The sequence below is a fragment of the Pipra filicauda genome, unplaced genomic scaffold (assembly GCF_003945595.2).
Source record: "Pipra filicauda isolate LSUMZ 115617 unplaced genomic scaffold, ASM394559v2 scaffold722_size180822_pilon, whole genome shotgun sequence".
NCBI lineage: Eukaryota > Metazoa > Chordata > Aves > Passeriformes > Pipridae > Pipra > Pipra filicauda.
In genome coordinates this window covers 48,269-75,397 of record NW_024104890.1, presented here as the reverse complement: position 1 = coordinate 75,397, position 27,129 = coordinate 48,269, and the positions used below count along the sequence as shown (strand labels likewise).

Below are 27,129 nucleotides of genomic sequence, written 5' to 3'. Positions count from 1 at the left end.
TTTAAAGATATTCAGATTTTAAAGATATTCTGTGACAAATAGGTGCAGATTTTAAAGGTATTCAGATTTTAAAGGTATTTCATTGCAAATATGTGCAGATCTTAAACATATTCCATTAAAATATGTACAAATTTTAAAGATTTTCCATTGCAAATAGGTGCAGATTTTAAAGGTATTTCATTACAAATATGTGCAGATTTTAAAGATACTCATTGCAAATATGTGCAAATTTTAAAGATATTCAGATTTTAAAGGTATTCCATTGCATAGAGGTGCAGATTTTAAAGGTATTCAGATTTTAAAGGTATTCCATTGCAAATATGTGCTGATTTTAAATAATTCATTACAAATAGGTGCAGTTTTTAAGGATATTTCATTACCAAATAGGTGCAGATTTTAAAGGTATTTAATTGCAAATAGGTGCAAATTTTACAGATAATCTATTACAAATATTTCCCAGTTTTAAAGATACTCAGATTTTAAAGGTATTCCATTGCAAATAGGTGCAGATTTTAAAGGTATTTAATTGCAAATAGGTGTGAATTTGAATAATATTTCATTACAAATATGTGCAGATTTTAAAGATATTTCATTGCAAATATGTGCCAATTTTAAAGGTATTTCTTTGCAAATAAGCACAGATTTTAAAGGTATTTCTTTTCAAATAAGTGCAGATTTTGAAGGTATTTCTTTCCAAATAGGTGGACATTTTAAAGATATTCTGTGAGAAATAGGTGGAGATTATAATTATATTCAGATTTTAAAGGTATTCTGTTGCAGATATGTGCAGATTTTAAAGATATTCCATTGCAAATATGTCCATATTTTAAAGATATTCAGATTATAAAGATATTCCATTAAAATATGTGCAGATTTTAAAGATATTCGGATTATAAAGATATTTCTTTGCAACTATGTGCAGATTTTGAAGGTATTCCGTGAAAAATATGTGTAGATTTTAACCATATGCAGATTTTAAAGATATTCCATTACAGATAAATGCAGATTTTAAAGATATGCAGATTTTAAAGGTATTCCATTGCAAATAAGTGCAGATTTCAAAGATATTTTATTGCAAGTAAGTGCAGATTTTAAAGGTATTTCATTACAAATAGGTTCAGATTTTAAAGATATTTAGACTTTAAAGTTATCCCATTGCAAATAGGTGCAGATTTTAAAGATATTCCGTTAAAATATGCACAAATTTTAAAGATATTCCATTGCAAATACGTGCAGATTTTCAAGGCACTCCATTTAAAAACGTGCAAATTTTAGAGATATTCCGCCATTAGTCCAAATCAGGGTTATAAAACAGGGATTCTGAGGTGCTGTCGTGCCACAGGAGGTTTCCCTGCACCTTTTGACACCTTATTTTTTGGGTTTTTCCCAGCTACAAAGAGCGAGGGAGGCTGAACTTCTCCAAGATGTCCGTGTTCTCCGTCAGCCGCCTCCTGCAGAACCGCGAGGGCCAGGCCCTGTTCGTGAGGGGGAAAACGGTCTCGCAGACCCTGGAGAGCTTCTTCGCCTCCTCGGACGAGGAGATCTGTGGGGAGCACGTGCCCGTGTGGTTCAAAGACACCCACGGGGAGTGGAGGCTCGTCAGCCCCACGGAGAAAAGGGTGAGTTTTTGGGATCAGGATGGGGTTTGGTAGTGGGGGAGCTCTCTTGGAAGCTGCCGGAAGCTTCCCCCTGTCCCATGGAGCCGATTCCAGCTGCTCCGGGATGGGATTCCTGCCTCTGGCCAAGGCCGAGCCCGTCAGGAGTGACGGGGAGATTTGTGAGGAGATTTGTGAGGAGTTTGGTAGATGTGTGGGTGGCTTCTCTTGGAAGCTGCCAAAAGCTTCCCCCTGTCCCATGGAGCCAATTCCAGCTGTTCCGGGACGGGATTCCAAGGCCGAGCCCGTCAGGAGTGAGGAGGAGATTTGTGAGGAGCAGGTGCCCGTGTGGTTCAAAAACACCCACGGGGACAGGAGGCTCGTCAGCCCCGCGGAAAAGAGGGTGAATTTTTGGGATTGGGGTGGGATTCTGTGGCTGGGGTTTGGTAGATGTGTGGGTGGCTTCTCTTGGAAGCTGCCGGAAGTTTCTCCTGTCCTGTGGAGCCGATTCCAGCTGCTCTGGGACAGGATTCCAAGGCCGAGCCCGTCAGGAGTGAGGAGGAGATCTGTGAGGAGATTTGTGAGGAGCAGGCGCCCGTGTGGTTCAAAAACACCCACGGGGACAGGGGGCTCATCAGCCCTATGGAAAAACGGGTGAATTTTTGGGATCGGGTGTCGAGGGAGGCTGCCAGAACCTTCCCCTGTCTGTGGAGCCAATTCCAGCTGCTCCGGGACAGGATTCCTGCCACCGGCCAAGGCCGAACCCGTCAGGAGTGAGGAGGAGATTTGTGAGGAACAGGTGCCCGTGTGGTTCAAGAACACCCACAAGGACAGGGGGCTCGTCAGCCCCGTGGAAAAGCGGGTGAGATTTTGGGATCGGGTGGAATTCTGTGGCTGGGGTTTGATAGATGTGCGGGTGGCTTCTCTTGGAAGCTGCCGGAAGCTTCCCCCTGTCCCGTGGAGCCAATTCCAGCTGCTCCGGGACAGGATTCCAAGGCCGAACCCGTCAGGAGTGAGGAGGAGATTTGTGAGGAGCAGGTGCCCGTGTGGTTCAAAAACACCCACAGGGACAGGAGACTCGTCAGCCTCGTGGAACAGAGGGTGAGATTTTGTGGTCAGGCTGAAATTCTGTGGCTGGGGTTTGGTAGATGTGTGGGTGGCTTCTCTTGGAAGCTGCCGGAAGCTTCCCCCTGTCCCATGGAGCCAATTCCAGCTGCTCTGGGACAGGATTCCAAGGCTGAGCCCGTCAGAAGCAACAGTAACACCTCTGAGATAACAGATTTAGGAACAGAAGGTTGTGGGACAGAAGGAATTCCAACCAGGGAAGATCTGGCTGGGCTTTAAGGTCCCTTCCAACCTAAGTCATTCCGGAATTCCATGATCTCCCATCTCTCCCAGCTCAGGGCTCTTTGGGCTTCACCTTTAGCAATTAACTGTCCAAATATTTTTTCCCCACTGGTGACAAATCTGAAGGAAACGGGGCCCATTCTCCTTGTTTGTGGAGCTGGTTTGAGGCAGGATTTTATCCCTGGCTCTGCCCAGGGCAGGTATTTCTATTTTATTTCTATTTTATTTCTATTTTATTTCTATTTTATTTCTATTTTATTTCTATTTTATTTCTATTTTATTTCTATTTTATTTCTATTTTATTTCTATTTTATTTCTATTTTATTTCTATTTTATTTCTATTTTATTTCTATTTAGATTCTATTTATATTTTAATTAGATTCTATTTATCTTTTATTTAGATTCTGTTTAGATTATATTTATATTCTATTTATATGCTATTTAGATTTTATTTAGAGTCTATTTAGATTTTACTTAGATTCTATTTAGATTCTGTTTAGAGTCTATTTAGATTCTGTTTAGATTCTATTTATATTTTGATAATCATATTATATTAAGATTTTATAAGCAAATAAGTATGTATTCTATATGATGAATAAATACAATATAAATAGACAGAACACTGATGTTATATTTATACCAGTGCCTGAACAGTGATATATATATTTATATTTAAATTTATTTTTATTTATTATTTATATATATTATTTATATATTATATTATTGTTATATTAATATTATATATTGTGCAATATATAATTTGTCTATTTTATATATTTATATTATATAATGTTACATATATATTATATAATATTACACATTACCTATTATATATTATTCTATATTTTCTATATTATATATATTATTATATAGTTATATTTTTATATATATGATATTTATATATGGTATTTCTATTTCTATTTTATTTATTAATTATATTTTTACATATTTATATATATTTATTTTCTTTATATATATATATAAATAAAGAAAATAAACATCTTTTTAGGTGATTTTAGATCAAAACCCCAAAAGACTTCAGAGAAAATCTCCCGTGTTTGGAATATTTGTCTGCTCAGAGCAATTTGTCCAAGTTTTCCCTGTGTTTTTTCCCCTCTCCAGATCAACGTGGAGGAGGCCAAAGAAATATGGCACAACATGAAAAAGCTGGATGGGGACGTGGAGAAGAGATACAAGATGACTTGTGATGGTAAAAGAGAAGAAAATATCAATTCTTATATTATAAAGAATATAATACCATAAAACATTAAAAAAAAAAAATTAAAAAAAATAAACCAAACAAAAAAAAAGGGAAAAGGGGATTGTTTTAAGGGCCAGAAACATGAAAAAAATACCAAAAAAAAAAAAAAAGAGGGGAAAAAGATTTATTTTAAGGGCCAGAAACATAAAAAAAAAGAAAAAGTTAAAAAAAAAAAATCAATAAAATAAATAAATAAAATTATTAATAAAAAAAAAAAAAAAAGGGAACAAGGGATTATTTTAAGGACAGAAACATTTTTTTAACAAAAAGAAATAAATAAAATAAAAAAAAAAAGGAAAAAAGGATTTATTTTAAGGGCCAGAAACATGAAAAAAAACCCAAAAAAGCCAAGGAAAAAAGTGGTTTATTTTGAGGATCATGGGGGGTTCCACCGAGGAAAATTCCCTTTTCCCTGCCATCCCTGTGTTTTCCCCTCAGGATACCTGAAGCTGTGGCAGCTCAGCAAGCCCAAGCTGTCGGGCTACGACGCCGTTTTCGTGGACGAGGCCCAGGATTGCACTCCAGGTGAGCGGAGCTCCGGCATTCCCACAGGGAAGCATTCCCAAGGAGCAGCACGGTTCAACTTAAACCCGGCTGTGAGGTTAGGACCGAGCCCTGGCTTGCTTGGGCTGGCTCGGTGACGGGGCTGCTCCGTGGCTGCTCCGTGACGTTCCCGGTGTTTTCCCGCAGCCATCGTGGACGTGGTGCTGTCCCAGCCGTGCGGGATCATCCTGGTGGGAGACCCTCACCAGCAGATCTACACCTTCCGCGGCGCCGTCAACACCCTGCAGGCCGTGCCCCACACCCACGTCTACTACCTGACCCAGGTAGGGGCTGGGCTTCCAGGGGGGCATCCCAAATCCAGGGGAAATCCAGGGGAAATCCAGGCCCCGCGGCCTCCCGCGGGCGGCGTCCAACGGCAAACACTCCGCGGGGCCAAGTGGTACCGACAAACTGTTCCTGGAAATCCTGGTCGTTCCCAAGCAGTTCCCGCCAAACTGCTCCTAGAAATCGTGGTCATTCCCAAACCACTCCTGCCAAACTGTTCCTGGAAATCCTGGTCATTCCCAAACAGTTCCCGCCAAACTGTTCCGAGAAATCCTGGTCGTTCCCAAGCAGTTCCCACCAAACTGTTTGTGGAAATCCTGGTCGTTCCCAAACAGTTCCCACCAAACTGTTCCTGGAAATCCTGGTCGTTCCCAAACAGTTCCCACCAAACTGTTCCTAGAAATCCTGGTTGTTTCCAAACCACTCCTGCCAAACTGTTCCTAGAAATCCTGGTCGTTCCCAAACCATTTCTGCCAAACTGTTCCTGGAAATCCTGGTCGTTCCCAAACCACTCCCATCAAACTGTTCCTAGAAATCCTGATTGTTCCCAAACAGTTCCTGCCAAAGCGTTCCTAGAAATCCTGGTCGTTCCCAAACAGTTCCCACCAACCTGTTCCTAGAAATCCTGGTGGTTCTTGAACCCAATTCCCACCAACCTCTTGGACAACTGTTCTCTTGGAGAAAGCACCAAAATGACTCAGAAGTATTCCTAGAAATCCTGGTCATTCCCAAACAATTCCCACCAAGCTATTCCTAGAAAATCTGGTCATTCCTAACTGACACAATTCCCACCAACCTCCTGGACAACTTTTCTCCTGGAAAAACACCCAAATTCCCCCAAACTATGTAGGTTTAGGAATGACCAGGATTTCTAGGAATAGTCGGGAGGTATTTGGGTGTTTTTCCAAGGGAAAGAATGACCAGGAATTCAAGGAATGGTTTGATGGGAATTGTATAATTTGGGTTTAGGAATGACCAGGATTTCTAGGAATAGTCTGGGGGGATTTGGGTGTTTTTCCAAGAGAAAAGTTATCCAGGAGGTTTGATGGGAATTGTATCATTTGGGTTTAGGAATGACCAGGATTTCTAGGAATAGTTGGGAGGTATTTGGGTGTTTTTCCAGGAGAAAACTTTTCCAGAAGGTTGGTGGGAATTGTATCATGTAGGTTTAGGAATGACCAGATTTTCTAGGAATGGTTTGGTGGGAATTGTATAATTTGGGATTAAGAATTGACCAGGATTTCAAGGAATGGTTTGATGGGAATGGTGTCATTTGCGTTTAGGAATAACCAGGATTTCTAGGAATAGTTTGAGGAGATTTTGGTGCTTTTTCCAAGTGAAAAGATGTCCAGAAGGTGGGTGGGAATTGTATAATTCCAGACATAGCAATACTTTTATGGGTTCTAACAAATTCCTCGTCTTTTCCTGCCTTTTCCTGGATTTTTCCACGCAGAGTTTCCGATTTGGTCCCGAGATTGCTTATGTTGGAGCAACAATCCTGGATGTTTGCAAAGGGATCCGGAATAAGACGTTGGTGGGTGGGAACCAAAAGGGTGAGTTGTGCTCTCTCAGCTCAGGGCCATTGAATAAAATTAATTTTAATAAATAATAATTAATTTTATTCACTAATAACACCATAAATAGTAAATATGAATATCGATTGTAATAAATTAAATTAATAAAATTCGATTATAAAATGTAAATTCAGGTTTGCTCTTTAAGTTCAACGTTTAAAAAGGTGATTGAATTTATAAAATTCAGTTAATTTACAAATTAATAATTAATTTATAAAATTCAATTAGGAGTAAATATTTGCAATAAATAATGTATAATAAAGTTACTAATAATTCATAATCGATTACGTTAAATTGGTTAAATTTCATTTCAAAGTGAAATTTGAAATGACATTTGAGTTTGGCCTAGTTAATAATTAATATATAGTTATTATGCATAAAATATTATATCGTAATAGTATATAAATAGTTGTTGATAATTAGCTAATAATTTAATTAATAAAATAAACTAATGATGTTAATAATATTAATAGTTGAATTAATAGATTTTATTTTATGAATAAATTTTATTTAAATATTATTTTATGTAAATTTTATTTTATGTAAATATTATTATTTGTAAATTTTATTTTTTAATTCTGTTTTATTTAAATTCTATTGTTTTAAATTCTATTTTATTTTAAATCTTTTTTATTTTAATTCTATTTTATTTACATGTTTTTTATGTAAATTTTATTTTACTTAAATTTTTTTAAATTCTATTTTCTTTAAATTCTATTTTAGTCACATTTTATTTTATTTAAATTTTATTTTAATTTTAATTTTTTGAATTTTAGTTTTTAAATTATTTTTTCTTTACATTCTATTTTATTTACATTTTATTTTATCCGCATTTTATTTTATTTTATCCGCATTTTATTTTATTTAAATTTTATTTTAATTTTATTTTCTTTAAATTTTATTTTCTTTAAATTCTATTTTCTTTAAATTCTATTTTATCCACATTTTATTTTATTTAAATTTTATTTTAATTTTAATTTTTTTAATTTTATTTTCCTTAAATTCTGTTTTCTTTAAATTCTATTTTCTTTAATTCTGTTTTCCTTAAATTCTGTTTTCTTTAAATTCTATTTTCTTTAAATTCTATTTTCTTTAAATTCTATTTTCTTTAAATTCTATTTTCTTTAAATTCTATTTTCTTTAAATTCTATTTTCTTTAAATTCTATTTTCTTTAAATTCTATTTTCTTTAAATTCTATTTTCTTTAAATTCTATTTTATCCACATTTTATTTTATTTAAATTTTAATTTTGTAAATTTTATTTCCTTTAAATTCTATTTTCCTTAAATTCTATTTTATTATCCACTGTTACTTTATTTAGGTTAATTTTGTAAATTGTAGTTCCCTTTAAATCTATTTCCGTAATTCCAACCCCAGAAAATGTTTAATTCGCAGTGTTATTTTATGTAATTTTAGTTTAATTTTAATGTGTTTAATTTATGTTCGCTCCGTTACATTCTGTTTTCTGTCATGAATGCTGTTTCCCGTAAATTCTGTGTTCCCTTAAATGCTCTTTTCTTTAAATTCTCGTTTCTTTAAGTCCCTCTTTTCTTTAAAATTCTCTAGTCGCTTTTCTTTAAATTCTCTTTCTTTTAAATTCTCTTTTTCTTTAAATTCTCGTTTTCTTTCCATTCTCCTTTTCTTTAAATATTCCTCCCTGTCGTTAAATTCTCTTTTCTTTAAATTCTCTTTTCTTTAAATTCTCTTTTCTTTAAATTCTCTTTTCTTTAAATTCTCTTTTCTTTAAATTCTCTTTTCTTTAAATTCTCTTTTCTTTAAATTCTCTTTTCTTTAAATTCTCTTTTCTTTAAATTCTCTTTTCTTTAAATTCTCTTTTCTTTAAATTCTCTTTTCTTTTCCTTTAAATTCTCTTTTCTTTAAATTCTCTTTTCTTTAAATTCTCTTTTCTTTAAATTCTCTTTTCTTTAAATTCTCTTTTCTTTAAATTCTCTTTTCTTTAAATTCTCTTTTCTTTAAGTTTTATTTTATCCACATTTTATTTTATTTTTATTTTAATTTTTAAATTTTATTTTCTTTAAATTCTCTTTTCCTTTAATTCTATTTTTCTTAAATTCTATTTTATTCACATTTTATTTTATCCACATTTTATTTTATTTACATTTTATTTTAATTTTGTTTTCCTTAAATTTTGTTTTCCTTAAATTTTGTTTTCCTTAAATTTTGTTTTCCTTAAATTTTGTTTTCCTTAAATTTTGTTTTCCTTAAATTTTGTTTTCCTTAAATTTTGTTTTCCTTAAATTCTGTTTTCCTTAAATTTTGTTTTCCTTAAATTTTGTTTTCCTTAAATTTTGTTTTCCTTAAATTTTGTTTTCCTTAAATTTTGTTTTCCTTAAATTTTGTTTTCCTTAAATTTTGTTTTCCTTAAATTCTGTTTTCCTTAAATTCTTTGTTATTCACATTTTATTTTATTTAAATTTTATTTTATTTAAATTTTATTTTATTTAAATTTTATTTTCTAAATGAACTTTAGGATTTAGCATGAAAAATTGATTAAATTTATCAAACTAATAAATCAGTAACCTCATTAAATATATTAATTAATACAGAAATATAATCCCTTTCATCTACAAAAACATGTTAAATATATTAACAAATCTGTTAATCAATTAAATTTATGAAATTGAAGATAAATACGATCCATAAAGGAGAAATAATTAAATAAATAATACTGATCTGTGGAGTCCCTGGGATGCGGATCCTGATTCCGGGATCCCGGGAATGTGTCCGTGCAGGCGCCGTCCGGGGCTCCCTGGAAGGGAAGATCACGGTCCTTTCCCGCAGCAATTCCAGCGTTTTCGACGACGCCGTCAAACTCACCGGGAGGGACAGACCCATCCCCATCCACGTCATCGGGGTAGGTGGGGACGCTCGAGGCCAATTCCTGCCTTTGGGGTCCATATTCCGGCTAAAAGCGGGAATCTGGCACAGCCAGGAAGTGATTTGGGATCATTTTATCCTCAAATCCAGACGGGCCAAATCCCGTTTTTAGGCTGATTTATCCCGGTTTTATCCGGCTTGGGTGGGAACGACCAAGGCCAATTCCCGCTTTGGAATCGATATTCCAGCGGAAAGCAGGAATCTGGTGCGGCCAGGAAGTGATTTGGGGCCATTTTATTGTCAAATCCGAATGGGCCAAATCCCGTTTTTAGGCTGATTTATCCCGTTTTTGTCCAGCTTAGGTGGGGACAGCCAAGGCCAATTCCCACCTTTGGAATCGATATTCCATAAAAAAGCAGGAATCTGGCACGGCCGGGAAGTGATTTGGGGCCGTTTTATCCTCAAATCCGGGCGGGCCAAATCCCATTTTTAGGCTGATTTATCCCGGTTTTATCCGGCTTGGGTGGGATGGGAATTGTATAATGTGTGTTTAGGAATGACCAGGATTTCTGGGAATAGTTTGAGGAGATTTTGGTGCTTTTTCCAAGATGTCCAGAAGGTTGGTGGGAATTTTATCGTGTAGGTTTAGGAATGACCAGGATTTCTAGGAATAGATTTGAGGGAATTTGGGTGCTTTTCCAAGAGAAAAGTTATCCAGGAGGTTTGATGGGAATTGTATCATTTGGGTTTAGGAATGACCAGGATTTCTAGGAATAGTTGGGAGGTATTTGGGTGTTTTTCCAGGAGAAAACTTTTCCAGAAGGTTGGTGGGAATTGTATCAGTTGGGTTTAGGAATGACCAGATTTTCTAGGAATGGCTCGGTGGGAATTGGATAATTTGGGATTAAGAATTGACCAGGATTTCAAGGAATGGTTTGATGGGAATGGTGTCATTTGGGTTTAGGAATGACCAGGATTGGGGCGGGAAAAGAGGGGATGGAACAAGTGGCTGGAAGTCTTTGGAGGAGCTGGAGCGGTTCTGGTGCCTTTGGAATTAAAAATCAGCCGGAATTGAGCGTAAAAACAGGGAAAGAATAAACATTTTCCACGTTTTCTTGGGAGACAATGGCAGCGTTTGAAGCCGGAAGCGACCTTGGGATGTGCCGGGATCATCGTGGATTCCCAGCCCTGGAGGGCTTTGATCCCTGGCTCAATCCACCCAGGAAATCCAGGGAAAACTGGGGCCTCTTTGGGGAGGGAAATCAGGATTTTCCGCAGACATCAACCCCTTGAGGGAGCAACAGGCCCCGGGATTTCCCTGGATTTTCATTCCCAAAAAAGCGGAGCCGGAGGAGAATGTGTGTGCCCACACCTGCAGGAATCCCTGGGCTGGAATTCCAGGAGGGTTTTAACCCGGCTCCACATTCCAAAGCCTCGGGAATCACCGGGCTTCGAGCTCTGAATGGCCGATAAAATCCCACGGAATAGGGAAAAACCTCCTTCCATTTGGGAATTTTGCAGCCGGAATTGGAGGAACTGTTCGAGCCAATCTTCGGAATTTTTAGGCCCATATTCCCAATTTTTTCACCTTATTTTTTTTTCCAACCAGAAAGCTGCAAATTAAAACCAGATAAGCCTTCGAAGGGGTGGCCGCCCAGCCCCAAAGAAAAATTCGGGATAAATTTAATTTATCCCGATAAATCTGGGATGTATTTAATTTATCCCGATTTTCCTTCGGATGGAACGAACCAAAAGGGATTTAGAAATAAGGGGGTGAAAAAAAATACTTTTGGAAAGTAAAAATGCCCTCAAAAATAAAGAGCTTTTTGGGTCAATTTATGTTGAAACTGAGATTTTTCTTTTTATTTTTCGCATTTTTATTTTCCCTGGAACAGCCGCTTTTATTTTGGGATAAAAAGCTCCGGGTTTTTTTTTGGTTGTTTTAGGGCTTGGCTCGTTTTGGCCTGAGCAGGATTTATGACATTTGGAAGCTCAGTCAACCTGCAGAAGTCAGGGAAAAATGTGAGTATTGTCCTTTTTCCTGGTTCCTTTTCCGTTCCCTCAGGGAATTCTCGAGGGGGGGAAAAAACCGATTATTTTTAAGGTTTTTTTTAATTCATATCCGAGCTATTTTTGGCAGCTTCAAGGATCTTCATTTTTAACACCAGGAATGCCAAAATTTTGGGATCTGTGTCTCGGATCCCTCCCTGGATTTCCACTTGGCTGGAAGCTTATCCCGGAAACCCCGAGTTTGGGATGTTTTTCCCAATTTTTCCCGATTTTTAGGTCATTTTTATTCTGCCTTAAGCTCCCCCCTCTTTTCTTTCGGGTTGTTGAAATCCTGCTTTCTTTTCCCCAGTTGGTAAAATTTGGGATAAAAATCCCTCCTTTGCAGGAATCAAAGGAAAAACAAGGAAAAGAAAGGAATTTTTGGGGGATTATAGGGATGTTGTTCCAGGGTTTTTGGGAAGTGAGGGGCCAGGAAAACTCCCTGGCTCCGGGATAACAAGTGGGATTTATGCCCTGAAGTCACACTAAAGCCTTTAATTAAAATTAAATTAGTAGTAGTATATTATTAATATAATATAATATAATAAATATAATATAATATAATATAATAAATATAATATAATATAATATATATAATTAATATAATCTAATTAATATAATATAATATAATATAATATAATATGATATATAGTATATAAATATTATATAATTATAGCATAGTTATAATATGATATTATCAATTAATGTTATTCTTAATATTATTTATATTAATAGTAGTAATTATAAATTTATATAATTAGTCTATTATTATATAATTAATTTATAATATAATTTTTTAATATATGATAGACAACATGTATTTATTGTTTATAGTTGTAATTAGAAATATTAGTACTATCTAGTCCTATATAGTGATAAAATATATTAAAATATTGTTATATATTAAAATATTGTTATATATTAAAATATTGTTATATATTAAAATATTGTTATATATTAATATAATATTATATTGTTATTAATATAATATATTGGTTTTAAAATAATATATTGTTATTATATACTAAAGCATATTTTGATATATTACTAATTCTTAATATATTATTAATATATTACTAAGATATATTAATATATTGTTAATAATGCAACTGAAACAAATATATATCATTATTCAAATTTAATTAAAATAAAAATAATAACATAAACTCATATAAATAATTTACTCTTTTTATTACATTCTATTTATTTTATAATATATCAGATAATATTTTTATATATAATATACACATATAATATAAACATGTTATAATTATATTATATTATTGTATAATATGACACATAATAAATATAATAATGTATTGTAATCTGATAATGTATTTATATATAATAATATAATATATTAATACTTATAATTAAATAAACTATATAATATAATAATAATAATGAATAATGATAAATAAAAATAATGAATAATATAAATTATATAATGTAATAATACTTATTATAATTAGATTTTAAATCTAATTTAACGTAAATGAAATAAATTATAGAATATAATCATAAATACATAATAATAATAAATAAGGATAAATAGTAATAAATAATAATATAAACTATATAATGTAATAATATTTATTATAATTAAATTTTAATTCTGATTTAATATAAATAAACTAAACTATTTGATATAAGAATAATAAATAATAATAATGAATAATAATAAAATATGTAGTGTAGTAATACTTATTATAATTAAATTTTAATTCTAACTTAATATAAGTGAAATAACTTATATAATAATAAATAATAAATAATAATATAAGTTATTTAATGCAATAATACTTATTATAATTAAATTTTAATTCTAACTTAATCTAAATGAAATAAACTATATAATATAATAATAAATAAATAATACTAAATAATGATAAATGATAATATAAATTATATAATGTAATAATACTTATAATTAAATTTTAATTCTAATTTAATATAACTAAACTAAACTCTATAGTATAAGAATAATAAAGAATAATAAAAATAATAATAAATTAAAAATTAATAAATTAAACTCTATAATGTAATAATACTTATTATAATTAAGTTTTAATTCTAATTTCCTATAGCTAAACTGAACTGCTGTCCCCTTTCCTTCCAGCCAACCTGGTGATCCACGATTCCTTTCTCCAGAAATGGGAAGCTCAGGGGTTCTGGGGATTGAAGGAATACGCGGAGCTCGTGGACGACCGAGACCTGGCGGGGAAGATTTCCATCGTGGAGAAATACCGGGAGCGCATCCCGGAGCTGGTGCAGGGGATCGAGAGGTCCCACGTGTCCCGGGAATCCCTGGCGGGTAAATCCAGGGATAAAGGGGCAAAGCCGGGTCTCCTTTCGGTCCTGAGTCCAACTGATCCCGGGAAAAAGGCTGAGTTTGGGTCGAGTTGGACTTTTAGGGAGAAGGGAGGTTGAGCGGGAGCTTTAGGGCTGGAGCCAGGCTGGGAGAGCTGGGGGGGTTCCCCTGGAGAAGAGAAGGCTCCAGGGAGAGCTGAGAGCCCCTGGCAGGGCCTGAAGGGGCTCCAGGAGAGCTGGCGAGGGACTGGGGACAAGGGATGGAGGGACAGGACACAGGGAATGGCTTCCCAGTGCCAGAGGGCAGGGTTAGGTGGGATATTGGGAAGGAATTGCTGGCTGGGAGGGTGGGGAGGGGCTGGAATGGAATTCCCAGAGAAGCTGTGGCTGCCCCTGGATCCCTGGGAGTGCCCAAGGCCGGGTTGGAGTAACCTGGGATAGCGGGAGGTGTCCCTGCCCATGGAACTGTACGGACTTTAAGGTCTCCTTCAACCATTCCATGGTTTTATGGTTCCATGGATATTTCACTTGCCCTGACTGAAACATGGGGGGGGGACACGAATCAGTCAGGTAGAAAATTCCTCAAACAAAGAACATTCCCATTTGGAAGTCAGGGCTGGCAAGTCCCTTCAGCCCTTTAGGATTCCCGACAGAGGAGCTCCTGATCTATATTTGGGGGAGAAATTAAAATTCATGGAGAATGAGATGAAATTCCAAACCACTGTTTTTGCCGCCGTGGCTGATCTTTATTCCTTCTTTTTTTTCCTTCCTGTGTTCCCACATGTGCTGGATCCAGATTATCTCATTGGGACTGTCCACCAAGCCAAAGGCCTGGAATTCGACACCGTGCTGGTGGCCGATGACTTTGTGAAGGCCCAGTGTGGGAGCGACGCTTCCCAGAGGAGAACCAACCTGGCCACTGGTATGGGAACAGCTCCTGGGAAAGCAGGGAAGGGAAGGGAGCTGGGAAGGGGCTGGAGAGCTCCTGAGGGAGCTGGGGGGGCTCATCCTGGAGCAAAGGGGGATCAGGGGGGACCTTCTGGCTCTGCAACTCCCTGACAGGAGGGGGGAGCCAGGGGGGGGTTGGGCTCTGCTCCAGGGAACAAGGGCCAGGAGGAGAGGGAACGGCCTCAGGCTGGGCCAGGGGAGGGTCAGGTTGGATATTGGGGAAAATTTCCTCATGGAAGGGGTGGTCAGGCCTTGGAACAGCCTGGAATCCCCATCCCTGGAGGGATTTCAAATCCCTGTGGATGTGGCACTTGGGGACATGGTCAGTGGTGGCCTCGGCACTGCTGGGGATTGTTTGACCCGACGATCTCAGATCATCCAACCCAAATGATTCCCTGATTCCAGAAGAAGCTGTGGGACCTGCAGGACAATTCAGGTTGGATATCAAGGAAGATTTCCTCGTGGAAAGGGTGGTCAGGCCTTGGCAGGTCAGGGGCTGCCCAGGGAGGTGGTGGAGTCCCCACGCCTGGAGGGATTTCAGATCCCTGTGGATGTGGCACTTGGGGACATGGTCAGTGGTGGCCTCGGCAGAGCTGGGAATGGTTGGAATCAATGGTCTTAAAGGCCTTTTCCAGCCTTAAGGATTCTGTGATTCCATGAATATTCCTGCAACTGTCGCCATGTAGCAACAGGGAAAGACCAACTCCAGGCTTGGCAGGGCCACTGCTTCCCTTAGGTTCCTGTTTTTTGGAGGAGCTGGGCTCTCCCCGGGAGCAGAGGGAATCCAGGCCCCGGGAAACTCCCCCAGTGCCAAGCCTGTGCTCCACAGGCAGGAAAACACGGAGCTGGGAGCAGCTCCCTGCCTGTGCCCGGAGGGAGGAATGTGGAACGAGGCAGGAGCTTGGATGGCGTCAGGACCCGCACAGCAAACAGGGCCTGCACATTCCTGCTTTCCCAGAGAAACACTGGAATGCTTTGGGTTGGGAGGACCTTAAAGCCCATCCCATCCCACCCTCTGCCGTGGGCAGGGAAAACCTCCCACTATCCCGGGTTGCTCCAAGCCTTACCCAACCTGGACGAAGCATGGGAAGGAGGGCAGGGCTGTTCCTCCTTGCTCCCTAAATCCATGGATCGTGTCTGCTCCGTGCCAGGCGCCATCCCGGAGGACGAGTGGAACCTGCTCTACGTCGCCGTGACCCGGGCAAAGAAGTGTCTCCTGCTCTCCAAATCCCTGGAAGACCTCCTGGCCCTGGCTGGGGTGAGTGAAATCCTTCCCAAGGCAGGAAAACCCCTTCAGCGGGGTTATTTAGGATACCTGCCCCTAAGGATTATCCCCCCGATCCCAAGTTTCAGGTGGATCCGTGCTGGCAGTACCCGAGGTCACGTTTTTCCCACGTTTTGCTGCTCCATGCCATGATTCCAGCAGGAAAACACAAGATTGCAGCAGTTTTTTCCCCCCACAGTTCTTGCATTTGGGTGTTGTTTTCCACAGATCCTGAGTTCTTCCCTCTGAGATCCCCTTTTCCCTGTCTGTGGGGCTGCCAGCTCTTCCCTTATTTCCTTCCTCCTTTCCCCTTTGGCTTCTCCTTGACTTTTTTTATCACCAGGAATTTGGGATTTTGTTTGTTTTTTTTTTTTTTTTTAAAGCCCATCCTGTTGCAAATCATTTCCAAAGGGTTAAAAAAAATAAGGGAACAACCTCTTCCAGCATCTCAGCTCCCTCCGAGGGGTGTTATTCCCCTTTTTCCTTGTTTTTTAGGAGCGATTCCTTCGGGTGGAGCTGATGAGTGAGGCTGCCAAGGTCGGAGCATCCCGGACTTGCTGTGTGTCCAGATGCACAAACATGTTGGATCCCAGCTCCAGGCTGGTTGTGAGGAAGCTCCCGTTGACTCACGTACGTCTTTTCCCTGGGATTTTGGGATTGGGAGCCTCCAGTCCCTGTTCTGAGCCGGGATCTCCCCCCCACAGCTCCCCATCCTCGTGACTTCCCGGGGGGATTCCGGGTGGTGTTGCACTTCCCACAGATCCATTTAGTTCCCAGATTTCTCATCTGAGGCTTTGTGTGATCTTAGGTGGAGACAGTTTGGGGGTTTTGTTGTGTCAGATCCCACACCCGAGTCTTGGAGCCTCTGCTGAGCCCATGGAGCATCCCATGGGATTGGCAGAGCACCCCTCACCCCAGGGACAGTCGGATTTTGGGGTCCAGGTTTACCTTTGATCCCACCCTCTGGCTCTGGGGTGGAGCCTTATCCAGAGGGTACCATGAAGGCCAAGCTCTGGAGTGACCACATGGAAAATCTGGGAAGCTCCACGTCCAGGGGACAACAGATGGCTCTGATCCATCCCCAGGGACACGAGGGCGGGACAGGAGGGAACAGCCTCGATCTGTGCCAGGGGACGTTTAGGTGGGATACTGGGGAAAATTCCTGCTTGGAAAGGGTTGTCCAGTGGTGGATTCCCCATCCCTGCAGGGATTTAACAGCCACGTGGATGTGGCACTTGGGGACATGGATTAGTGGTGGCCTTGGAAGTGCCGGGGAATGTTGGACTCGATCTCAGAGAGATCTTTCCAACCTAAGCGATTCCATGACTCCATCAGGGATTTCCATGCTTTGTGAGCATCACCGTTCTCTTCCCTGGGCGGGAGGGGCTCGTGGCCGAGGTTGGAAGCGGAGCTGGTGTCCCTGCAGCTCCCTCTTCCCTGAAATTCCCGTCTCTCCCTCCCGCAGAGCAACGGCAGCCGCGATCCCGGGGGATTCCTGTGCCAGCCTTGCACCCGGCAGCGCTTCGGCTCCCTGGCTCCACTCACCTCCTTCCCGGCGCTCCAGGAACAGCCCTGCCAGCTCTAGGGAAGCCCTCCCAGCTTCCCAAAGCCCGTTGGCGCATCCCAGCTCAGGAATCGGGTGGATATTGGAGCGGGATTTGGGTGGATATTGGAATGGGATTCCAGCCCGGCTCCGGAGGAACCCCGTAGGCTCTGGGAGACCTTCCCTGCAGCCCTGCCTTGCCTTCTAGGAGCTGGGAAGCAGAATATTCCAAAGCATATGCACTTTAGGAACTGGATCAGCATTAATTTTGGAGCATTATCCCTGTGTACCTCCATCACAGCGACCAAACTTCCCTGGATATCCCTCCCTCCTCCCTGACGTCAGCGCTCCGTGAAATCCCTCTGATTCGCTGGAAGAAGAGGAAATGCAACCCTGGAAAGCTCCCAAAGGAACAGGCTATTTCTGGGAAATGGACTTTCCCTGGCCAGCAATGGGAGGAAATCATTAATCCCTCCCAGGGAATGAATTCCCCCTCCTGGCAGCCAAGGGCTTTCCCAGACTTTGCTTCCCTTTTCCCAGGACCAAACCGTGAGGGAAGAACTGCTTCGGTTTGACCTGGAGACAAACCGGAGAGAGTTTTGAATCCTAAAACTCCATTTATAACCAAAAAAAAAAAAAAGCCTTAAAACTTCCTCGTTTTCCTCTTCTTTAACAAGTGCTTTGGCTGCATTGAATTCCAGCTCTTGGGAAAATCCTGGTGGGTCGTGCTCGGTTGTGCCGCAATTCCAGAGCCTGTGCCACGGAAGAGCGAAACCGAAAGTGGTTCTGGAAGGGATCTGCCCTTGGATCCAGGCCCGGAGCAGGAAGAGCCTCATGCATCCTGTTATTCCCATGGGAGCTGCTGGAAGGGTTTGACTCCAGGAGCGCATTCCCTGCTCCGCTCACCCTGGGGGCAGGAATTCCCGCTTGGATTGGGACGTGGACGTCGGAGCAGGAACCTCCGGTGCTCCATCCCGGCTGTTTTCCGACCATCCCGTGGGAGAGAGGCACTTCCAACTTCCATGGCTGGAGGGTCTGGACTGTCACACATCCATGGTGCCGATTCCTTCCCCACAAACAGGAGGACAAGGCACAGCAGGCGGGAAAGAACATGGAATTTTGGGCTGTTGATGGGAATTCCGGTGCCTGATGAGCCCTCGGTGCTGTGGAGATGGATTTCATCCCAATCCAATCCTTCCCAATCCTGGCTGAGACCCCCCAGTCAGTTCAACAATCAACTGCTCTCTGTGATTTTATATAAAATATATATATTTATACATAAAAAAAGGCACCAGAGCTGCCTGTCCTGAAATAAAGGAAAACAGTGGATAAAAACCACCGAGGGATGAAGGAAAACCACAGCGAGGGAAATATTCCCTGAGTCGCGTCCTGGAAATATTTTTCCTTGGAATATTTCCTAAGTTTGGTCTCTCGAGAAGTGTAAATTGTAGTGAAAGTGCTCCGGGTTGGGATCCCTGGGAGCAGCCAGAGCCAGGGGGGATCAGGAATCCGGAGCCTGGATCGGTGCTGGAAGTGCTTCCAAAGGATCCCTGAGCTGCGTCCGAGGGCGGAATGGGGCTGGAAGCCTTGGCTGGAAAAGAGCAGGAAAGGGGTGAGGATGTGTGGAGGGATCTTTGGATGGGGCCCTCTCCACCTAATTCCCGGGATCTCAGGGAATTCGGGGGCAAAGCCGCTCTAGGGGTGGGGTTGGTGTCCGGTTGGGCAGCTCTGGATGTGCTGCTGGATAGGGAATGGGCACTGCTTGGAGCAGGGAAGCTCAGCTTCATCCCAAACACCCCAAACACCCACATCCCGGTATCCCAAAGGCCCAAATCCTGGCATCCCAAATCCCAGCATCCCAAACATCCAAATGCCATCATCCCAAACACCCACGTCCCAGCATCCCAAACACCAACATCCCGGCATCCCAAATGCCCAAATCCCTAATACTCAAATCCCAGCATCCCAAACACCCAAATCCTGGCATCCCAAATGCCAAACACCCAATCCCAGCATCCCAAACACCCCAATCCCGGCATCCCAAACACCCAAATCCCAGCTCCCAAGCACAAAATCCCAGCATCCCAAACCCCATTATCCCAAACACTCAAATCCTGGCATCCCAAACACTCAAATCCCAGCATCCCAAACACTTGAATCCCAGCATCCCACCCCCTCCCCTGGGACACAGACCCCCCCTCCCGCTCCCTGCCACCCCCCACCATCCACAGGGGGCCAATTCCTCCAAATCCTTGCTCCCAATCCCGGAAAACCCCCTCGCCCGTGGGACCTGGAGCCGTGCCATCCATGGGAATCACTGGTTCAGGCTGGGAAGAGCAGCCACGCGTCCCTTGGGATGAGGCTGCTCCGTGTGGAGCTCGGGATGTGCCACCGCTCAGGGAAGCCTCCGGCTTCCCGTGGGATCCTGGAGCATCCTTGGGGCTGGTGGGCGCACGAGTTTCCCAGCTGCGGGCGCTCATCCCGTGGGAACGATCCCGGGGGATGCCACCTCCTCATTCCTGGGGGCCGGAGCCGCCATGGGAATGTCCCCGGGTGTCACCTCCTCATTCCTGGGGGCCGGAGCCACCATGGGAATGTCCCCGGGTGTCACGTCGTAGCCCTGCCGTGGGCGCCTGTGGAAGGGAAGAGGAGCATCCCCGGCATTCCAAGGCCTTTCCTCGGCTCTCAGGGAAGCACGGAGGCCGAGGAAAACTCATCCCTGGGGTGGGAAGACCTGGTGGGGTTGGGAATACTTACGTTTTCCTCCTCCAGCAGCAGCAGAAGGAGGCCACGATTCCGGTGACCAGGAGCGCCGGGAACCCTGTGGAAAAGCCACAGGGATGGATGAGGGTCTTCCAGGTCATGGATGAGGGCACAGCCCGGCTCCAAACCAAACAGCTCCACAAAGAGCCATAAAAACCTTGGATGCAGTCCCAAGGTGCCCTCCCCACCCTGGCAGGGATAAAACTGGGAATTCTCCTTTCCAGGGAGAAGTTTGGGTGCTGCCTCCTTCCCACCTTGGTGACATTCCCAAGGAATAAAAGCTCCCACGGCCCCGAGGGCTTGGAAGCTTAAAAAATATGGAAAATGAGCCCCTGCTTCCCAAAACAAGCTCGTCTTACCAATGGAATAGGCCAAGGTCTGGCTGGAAGCTGGAAAAGAAGGGAGAAACCTTTTTTTTAGCTGGAAAAGTCGGGATAGTGGGAAGAGCGTCGCTAAGGAGTTTTGGGGAGAAGGAAAGAAAAAATCCACTGGGAAAAGAAAAAGAGCTTTTTTCATGGATGGAATTATCCCCGGGAGAGGGGGGGTATATTCCCGTGGGAAGCATCCCAACCTGTGGCATTGTCCGAGGGGGCGTTGGGCAGCGGGGTTGTCCCCTCTCCCGGTGTGGATGTCTCCGGGCGTGTCCCGTCAGCTCCGGGCTTTCCCGCCGGAGAAGGGCTGGAAGTGGGGCTGGTTCCTGCAGGGAAAAGGGTGTAAAATTCCATTTGAATTCCATTTCCAATTCCCAAATCGAAAAACACCCCAAATCCAGCGGCCCCCAAAGCGGTGCCATTCCATGGGAGGGATTTCATGGATTCAGCCGCACCGTTGGAATATTTCGCTTCCCGCACCATGGGGGGGGGGGGTGGTTTGTGTCTCCCGAAAATCCCGAAATTTTTGAGTTGCTCACCCCTCCAGGTGGTGCTCTCCATGTTCGGCTCCGTCGGGATCGCGGGGACGGGGGTTTGTGGAGGAGGAGCCGCCGGGTCTCCTGTGGGAAAACACCACCAAGAAAACAGGGAATAAACCCTCCGACCCCGGTTTGTTGGGATGGGAAAGGGACATCATCCAATACGAGGGACTGGGGGGTCACTCCACAAAAACATCCCTCAGTTATCCAAACTTTTAACCGTTTTTGGGAATTAGTGTTGATTGGCCCATCAGTTCATTAATTAATATTCCATCCTCTATTCGTTATTAATTCTCACTCTAATTAGTTCTAATTAATTAATTCCAGTTAATCCCCATTTTCAGTCCTTTTACCATCTTTTTTTTCCCCAGACGGATCTTTTTTCCCATCTTTTTTCCCCCCGGCTCCGGGAGCGCCGAATCCGGCGAGCCCTAACCTTTGGATTTGCTTTTCCAACCCCCCGTCATCCATTACTTATTCCAGGGATTAAATCTCCTCTCAAAACGCTGAACGGGGAACACAACCCCTCCCCGCATCCCTCGGCAGTGGAATTCCCACTTCCCAGTTCCCGATTCCCACAGGGAGCTCACGGATGCACTGGAGCGTGGGGTCGGTCCAGCCGGGCCGGGCGGATCCATCCCGGAGGACGCACTGGATGAGGTTGGAAGTCCCGGCTTTCCGCTTGTATCCCGGGTCGCAGGAATAGCGCAGCAGGGCGTGGAGCCCCGTGTTGTTCCCCACCTCGATGTGGGCGTTGGCCACGGCCTTGGGGCGGCTGCATCGCGCTGGAGAGGGATGGAAAACACACGGAATCGCAACCGGGACACCGGGAAACCGCCGGGAACGTCCCTGGAAGTGTCCGAGGCCAGGCTGGAGGAACCTGGGATAGCAGAAGGTATCTCTGCCCACGGCTGGAACTGGATGGGCTTTATGGTCCCTTCCAACCCAAACCATCCCGTGATTCCAGGAAATCCTGGCTAGGGGTGGATGTAGGGATTGGATGCTGCCCTGGAGCTGGGAGAGCCTCATCCAGCCTCCAGAAATAATCCGGGATGGCTGTGTCTGTACACAGGAATTAAAAAGGGAAAACCATCCCTGGCATCCTTGTGGTCGCTTGGAGCAGCGCCTCCTGGGAATGGAGAAAGGGAAAACGCAATTTCCAGCCTCCTTGTGGTCACCTGGAGCATCTCCAGGGAATGGGAAAAGGAAAACTGTATTTTCATCATGTTTGTGGTCACTTGGAACATCTTCTCCAAGGACTGGGAAAGGGAAAACTCGATTTCCAGCATCTCTGTGGTCACTTGGAGCATCTCCAGGGAATGGAGAAAGGGAAAACTTTATTTTTGGAATCTCTGTGGTCACTTGGAGCAGCTCCTCCAGGGAATGGAGAAAGGGAAAACTATTTTTGGAATCTTTGTGGTCACTTGGAGCAGCTCCTCCAAGGATTGGGAAAGGGAAAACTATTTCCAGCATCTCTGTGGTCACTTGGAGCAGCTCCTCCAGGGAATCAAGAAAAGGAAAACTCAATTTTTGGAATCTTTGTGGTCACTTGGAGCAGCTCCTCCAGGGATTGGGAAAGGAAAAACTTGATTTCCAGCATCCTTGTGGTCACTTGGAGCATCTCCAGGGAATGGAGAAAGGGAAAACTCTATTTTTGGAATCTTTGTGGTCACTTGGAGCAGCTCCTCCAAGGGCTGAGAAGGGGAAAACTATTTCCAGCATGTTTGTGGTCATTTGGAGCAGCTCCTCCAGGGAATGGGAGAGGGAAAACTCTATTTCCAGCATCCTTGTGGTCACCTGGAGCAGCTCCTCCATCCACCAAAGACTGTTTGTGGAATTCCGTCCCCTTTCAGTCATTCCATCCCCATTTCAGACCATTCCAGGACAGCAGCCCCGGCTCCATCCGGCCACCAGCTGCTGCACTTCCCCACCTCCTCCTTCCTCCCTTCACTTTCCAGCCGGACATGAAAAATTCCATATGCTCCATGAATCCTCCAGCTGGTTCCCAGGGTTTTTTCTCCCCCTCTGGAGGCTGCAGCTGGGATCCAGCATCCCGGGATTGTGAGTTATGGCTTTGCTTTCCCCTTTGGCCTCAGCTTGAGGCTGATTTCCCAACGGGCTGTTAAAGTCTCGCCCCTTTCCTGGTTTCTCCAAGGTTATGCCGGCACCAGGATCCCTGCTGGAGAGTGGGAATGGCTCATCCATGACCCCAGCTGCTGGAAGCGCCTGTATCCCGATGGGAGCCAGCACGGAGAGGTGATGATCCAGTGCTGGGATGGAGAGAGGTGCAGTGGGGATAACACAGAGTAGGGCTGGGATGGAGGGGTCACGGCTGGGATGGGGTGATGGATGGGTGGGATGGAGTGAGGGATGGCTGGGATGGAGTGAGGGATGGCTGGGATGTGATGGATGGCTGGGATGGAGCGATGGATGATTGAGATGGAGAGAGGGAATGGCCGGGATGGAGCCATGGATGGCCGGGATGGAGCCATGGATGACTGGGATGGAGAGAGGAATGGCCGGGATGGAGAGATGAATGGCTGGGATGTGATGTATGGCTGGGATGTGATGGATGGCCGGGATGGAGAGAGGGATGGCCAGGATAGAGTGAGGGGTGGTTGGGATAAAGAGATGAATGGCTGAGATGGAGTGATGGATGACTGGGATGGAGAGAGGGTGGTTGGGATGGGGTGAGGGATGGCTGGGATGTGATGTATAGGTGGGATGGAGTGAGGGATGGCTGGGATGGAGTGAGAGATGGCTGGGATGGAGAGAGAGCTGGGATGGAGAGAGAACTGGGATGGAGAGAGGGATGGCCGGGATGGAGCGATGGATGGCCAGGATGGAGCGAGGAATGGCCAGGATGGAGCGAGGAATGGCCAGGATGGAGCGAGGAATGGCCAGGATGGAGTGAGGGATGGCCAGGATGGAGCGAGGAATGGCCAGGATGGAGTGAGGGATGGCCAGGATGGAGTGAGGGATGGCTGGGATGAGGTGAGGAATGCCTGGGATGTGATGGATGGCTGGGATGGAGTGAGGGATGGCTGGGATGAGGTGAGGGATGGCTGGGATGGAGAGAGGGATAGCTGGGATGGAGTGAGGGATGGCTGGGATGAGGTGAGGGATGGATGGGATGTGACGCACAGAGAATGGAGCAGTGCAGGGCTGGGATGGGAAGCAGGGAAAGGATGGAACGATGCATGGCTGGGATGTGATGCACAGCAGGGATGAGCTGATCCCTGGCATGGATGGAGCGACACCCGGCTGGGTTGGAGCAGTGTCCAGCCAGGAGGGCCGGGATCAAGGTGGGATGGGGATGGAAACGCAGTGGGAATGGGAGCACAATGAGGATGGAAACATGGTAGGGATGGAAACACTGCGGGGATGGAAGCAGGATGAAGATGGGAACATGATGGGGATGGAAGCATAGTTGGGGATGGGAACATGATAGGGATGGAAACACAGGGATGGGAGCACAGTAGAGACAGGAGCATGATGGAGATGGAATCACAGTGGGAATGGGAGCACAGTGGGAATGGGAGCATGATGGGGGTGGAAATACAGTGGGGATGGAAGCACAGTGGGAATGGGATCACCATGGGAACAGGAGCACAATGTGCTGAGACTCCCAGATATAAAACCCTTCGTCCTAAAAGTCACCTGCCCCAATTCCTGTGCCCCCAGAACATCCCAGGGGGAATCTGCTCCGCCGGGGTGGATCCCTGGCCTTGGAACATCCCCAAGTGCCCAGAGGGAGTTGCTGGAAACATCAACTCCTTGAAGCAGAATCCCAGGAAACTGGGCTGTTCCACAACCCGCTCACCCATCCCCAGACCTGAGGCCGTGCCAGGAGCAAGTGAAAAACTCTTCCAGCTCCAACTCCTGCAGGAAATTCAGCCAGAGGCATCCAAACATCCTGGAAAAACAGGGACCTGCCAGTCCTGTTTGTGCCTCCCAATCCCTCCGAAGCACTTTTTCTTTTCCCCAGTTGATTCGACTGTAAAATAATCTCCTCTTCCCAAAAAATTCCCGGTCCTTGGATGACGAGACCCCGACATCGCCGCTCTCCAGGATCCCAATCCGGCGTCTCGTGCCGTGGATTGTTTGATGAGACAAAATACCAAGGGGGGAAAAGGGGAGGAAGTATTTGGGGAATCCCATTTCCGGCCCTGGAGTTGCGTGGTCTGGATTTGGGCTTTGATCCCTTGGTGGGGAGTTGGGATTTGCCATGGATGTGTCAGCCCAAGTGCCCAAGGATTCATCCCATTCCTTGGCCAACATCCCAACTGAGCCTCAATGCCCGGTGCCAGCCTTTCCAGGAAAGTGCCTCCAGCTGCCTTGTTTCCATCCGAATTCCCTGCATCCTGCTGGGATTAGATATCCAGGTTGAAAGCGTTCAATATTCCCGAATTCTGTGTTTACAGGGATGAAGTTCATGTTTTTACTTGGCTTTTTTTTTTTGTCCTTTTCCGCCAGCGATCCCGAATGATGCCGGTGAGGAGGAGCTAATTCCAGGATGTTGGGAAGCAAAACACTGGGAACAAGGCCAGGGTATCCCAGATGTGGGGATGTCATTCCATGTCCACCTCCAGCTCCGGGGGGATGCACAACCACAGACACCGGAGAATCCACACTGTGAAAACCTGACTGTTCTCCTTGGAAAATCACCACCAACAGGGTTTATTTGGTCGGAAAACCGTAAGCCAAAAAAAAAAGCTGGGAAAAGGGGAATTTCGGAGGTCTGGACCCACGCCTGGAGAGTTCACGAGGAACACCAAAATCATGGAAATAAATGAAACTTTCCCATGTTTTAACTGAAAAGTATTTACAATATTTTTGTAAAAATTTTTGGAAAGCAGGAGAGGATGGGATAGGGGGATGCAGTAGCACATCCCAAATTATCCAGCACTGGAACTAAGAGAAATAAATTCTAAATTCCCGTTCTCTAACACCCCATAAAACCACATTTTCTGCCCCGAGTGGGTCCTCATTGCATCACCACCGCCAGGAATGTTGTCCCAAGGTCTGAGGTTGGTGGTCAGGGGGCGTTGACTTCAGGGAAGGATATTTTTAGTGGGTGTTCCCAGCACTGGCGGCTCTTCCCGCTTATTTTTGTCCCTGAGGATGTTCCCCAGCCCTCGCCGCTCCCGTCATCCCGTTATAAATAGGGATGAGTTCATTTTCCAGGGCTTTGACAGCAGATGGGAGCCTGGAGAAGAGGCAGCACTGAACTGTCCCAAAGCTCTGCGCTCCCTTCCGGCCGTATTTCCACACAAATCCTTCCCACTTCCCACATTTTCAGTTCCTTTAGTGTTTCATAGCAGCTTCAGGGCTGCCAGAGGCTCCCGGGGGTTCTTGGGATCGCTGCTCTGGCATGGGATTTTTCCCAAAGCTTTTCCCTGTGTGCAGGGAAGGGAATGGAGCTGGGGAAGGGGCTGGAGAATTCCTGAGGGAGCTGGGGGGGCTCATCCTGGAGAAAAGGGGGATCGGGGGGGACCTTCTGGCTCCCTAAAATTCTGTGGAAGGAGGTTGGAGCCAGGGTGGTCGGGCTCTGCTCCAGGGAACAAGGGACAGGCCAAGGGGAAATGGCCTCAGGCTGGGCCAGGGGAGGGTCAGGTTGGATATTGAGGAAAATTCCTTCCTGGAAAGCGCTGTCCAGCTCTGTCACAGTGGTGGAGTCCCCATCCCTGGAGGGATTTCAAATCCCTGTGGATGTGGCACTTGGGGACAGGGCTCCGTGGTGGCGTCGGCAGTGCCGGGTTAATCATCAGACTCCACGACCTTAAAAGTCCTTTTCAGCTTTAGTGCTCCAGTGATTCCATGATTTGGTGCTCTTGGAGAGGCCCAGACGTGACGGGACGCTCCCAGTCCGGCAGCCACGGACAATCCCATCCCACGG

The 27,129-nt window shown here is 44.2% G+C and overlaps 2 protein-coding genes across 9 annotated transcripts in view; one reads left to right on the top strand and one right to left on the bottom strand.

The window, feature by feature from the left end:
• The window catches only part of FBH1 (F-box DNA helicase 1), a 44,284-nt gene extending 18,230 nt beyond the window's left edge, over positions 1–26,054 (top strand). Inside the window, exons 10-24 of one of the 8 annotated variants that reach the window (XM_039389376.1) lie at positions 1,391–1,619; positions 4,065–4,152; positions 4,642–4,728; positions 4,894–5,030; positions 6,485–6,584; positions 9,359–9,480; positions 11,390–11,465; positions 13,612–13,806; positions 14,599–14,724; positions 15,902–16,008; positions 16,510–16,644; positions 17,480–19,169; positions 21,812–22,125; positions 23,386–23,486; positions 25,707–26,054. In XM_039389376.1, the coding sequence (XP_039245310.1) occupies positions 1,391–1,619; positions 4,065–4,152; positions 4,642–4,728; positions 4,894–5,030; positions 6,485–6,584; positions 9,359–9,480; positions 11,390–11,465; positions 13,612–13,806; positions 14,599–14,724; positions 15,902–16,008; positions 16,510–16,644; positions 17,480–17,599 (1,522 nt within the window). In that variant the 3' untranslated portion in view covers positions 17,600–19,169; positions 21,812–22,125; positions 23,386–23,486; positions 25,707–26,054. Of the gene's footprint in view, positions 1–1,390; positions 1,620–4,064; positions 4,153–4,641; positions 4,729–4,893; positions 5,031–6,484; positions 6,585–9,358; positions 9,481–11,389; positions 11,466–13,611; positions 13,807–14,598; positions 14,725–15,901; positions 16,009–16,509; positions 16,645–17,479; positions 19,170–21,601; positions 21,621–21,811; positions 23,516–25,706 lie in introns of those variants that run through there. The other 7 variants (XM_039389377.1, XM_039389375.1, XM_039389378.1 and 4 more) reach the window with 7 other exon arrangements.
• IL15RA (interleukin 15 receptor subunit alpha) lies at positions 20,034–23,607 on the bottom strand. The gene is made up of 6 exons (XM_027729376.2): positions 21,821–23,607; positions 21,231–21,311; positions 20,892–21,017; positions 20,680–20,709; positions 20,315–20,378; positions 20,034–20,190 (listed from the first exon to the last, which is right to left on the bottom strand). The coding sequence occupies exons 1-6, from the start codon at positions 22,701–22,703 to the stop codon at positions 20,034–20,036; spliced, it is 1,341 nt and encodes a 446-aa protein (XP_027585177.2). The 5' UTR covers positions 22,704–23,607.
• Positions 26,055–27,129: the final 1,075 nt, after the last annotated feature.

Bases quoted from the DNA above. Each gene is read 5' to 3' on its own strand.
- IL15RA (XM_027729376.2), bottom strand. From the start codon at position 22,703: ATGCTGGAAATAGTTTTCCCTTTCCCAATCCTTGGAGGAGCTGCTCCA. The intron at 20,379-20,679 runs GTAAGACGAGCT...GCTTTTCCACAG, and splicing joins GACCTTGGCCTATTCCATTG to GGTTCCCGGCGCTCCTGGTC. The intron at 20,191-20,314 runs GTAAGTATTCCC...TCCCTTCCACAG, and splicing joins TGCTGCTGGAGGAGGAAAAC to GCGCCCACGGCAGGGCTACG.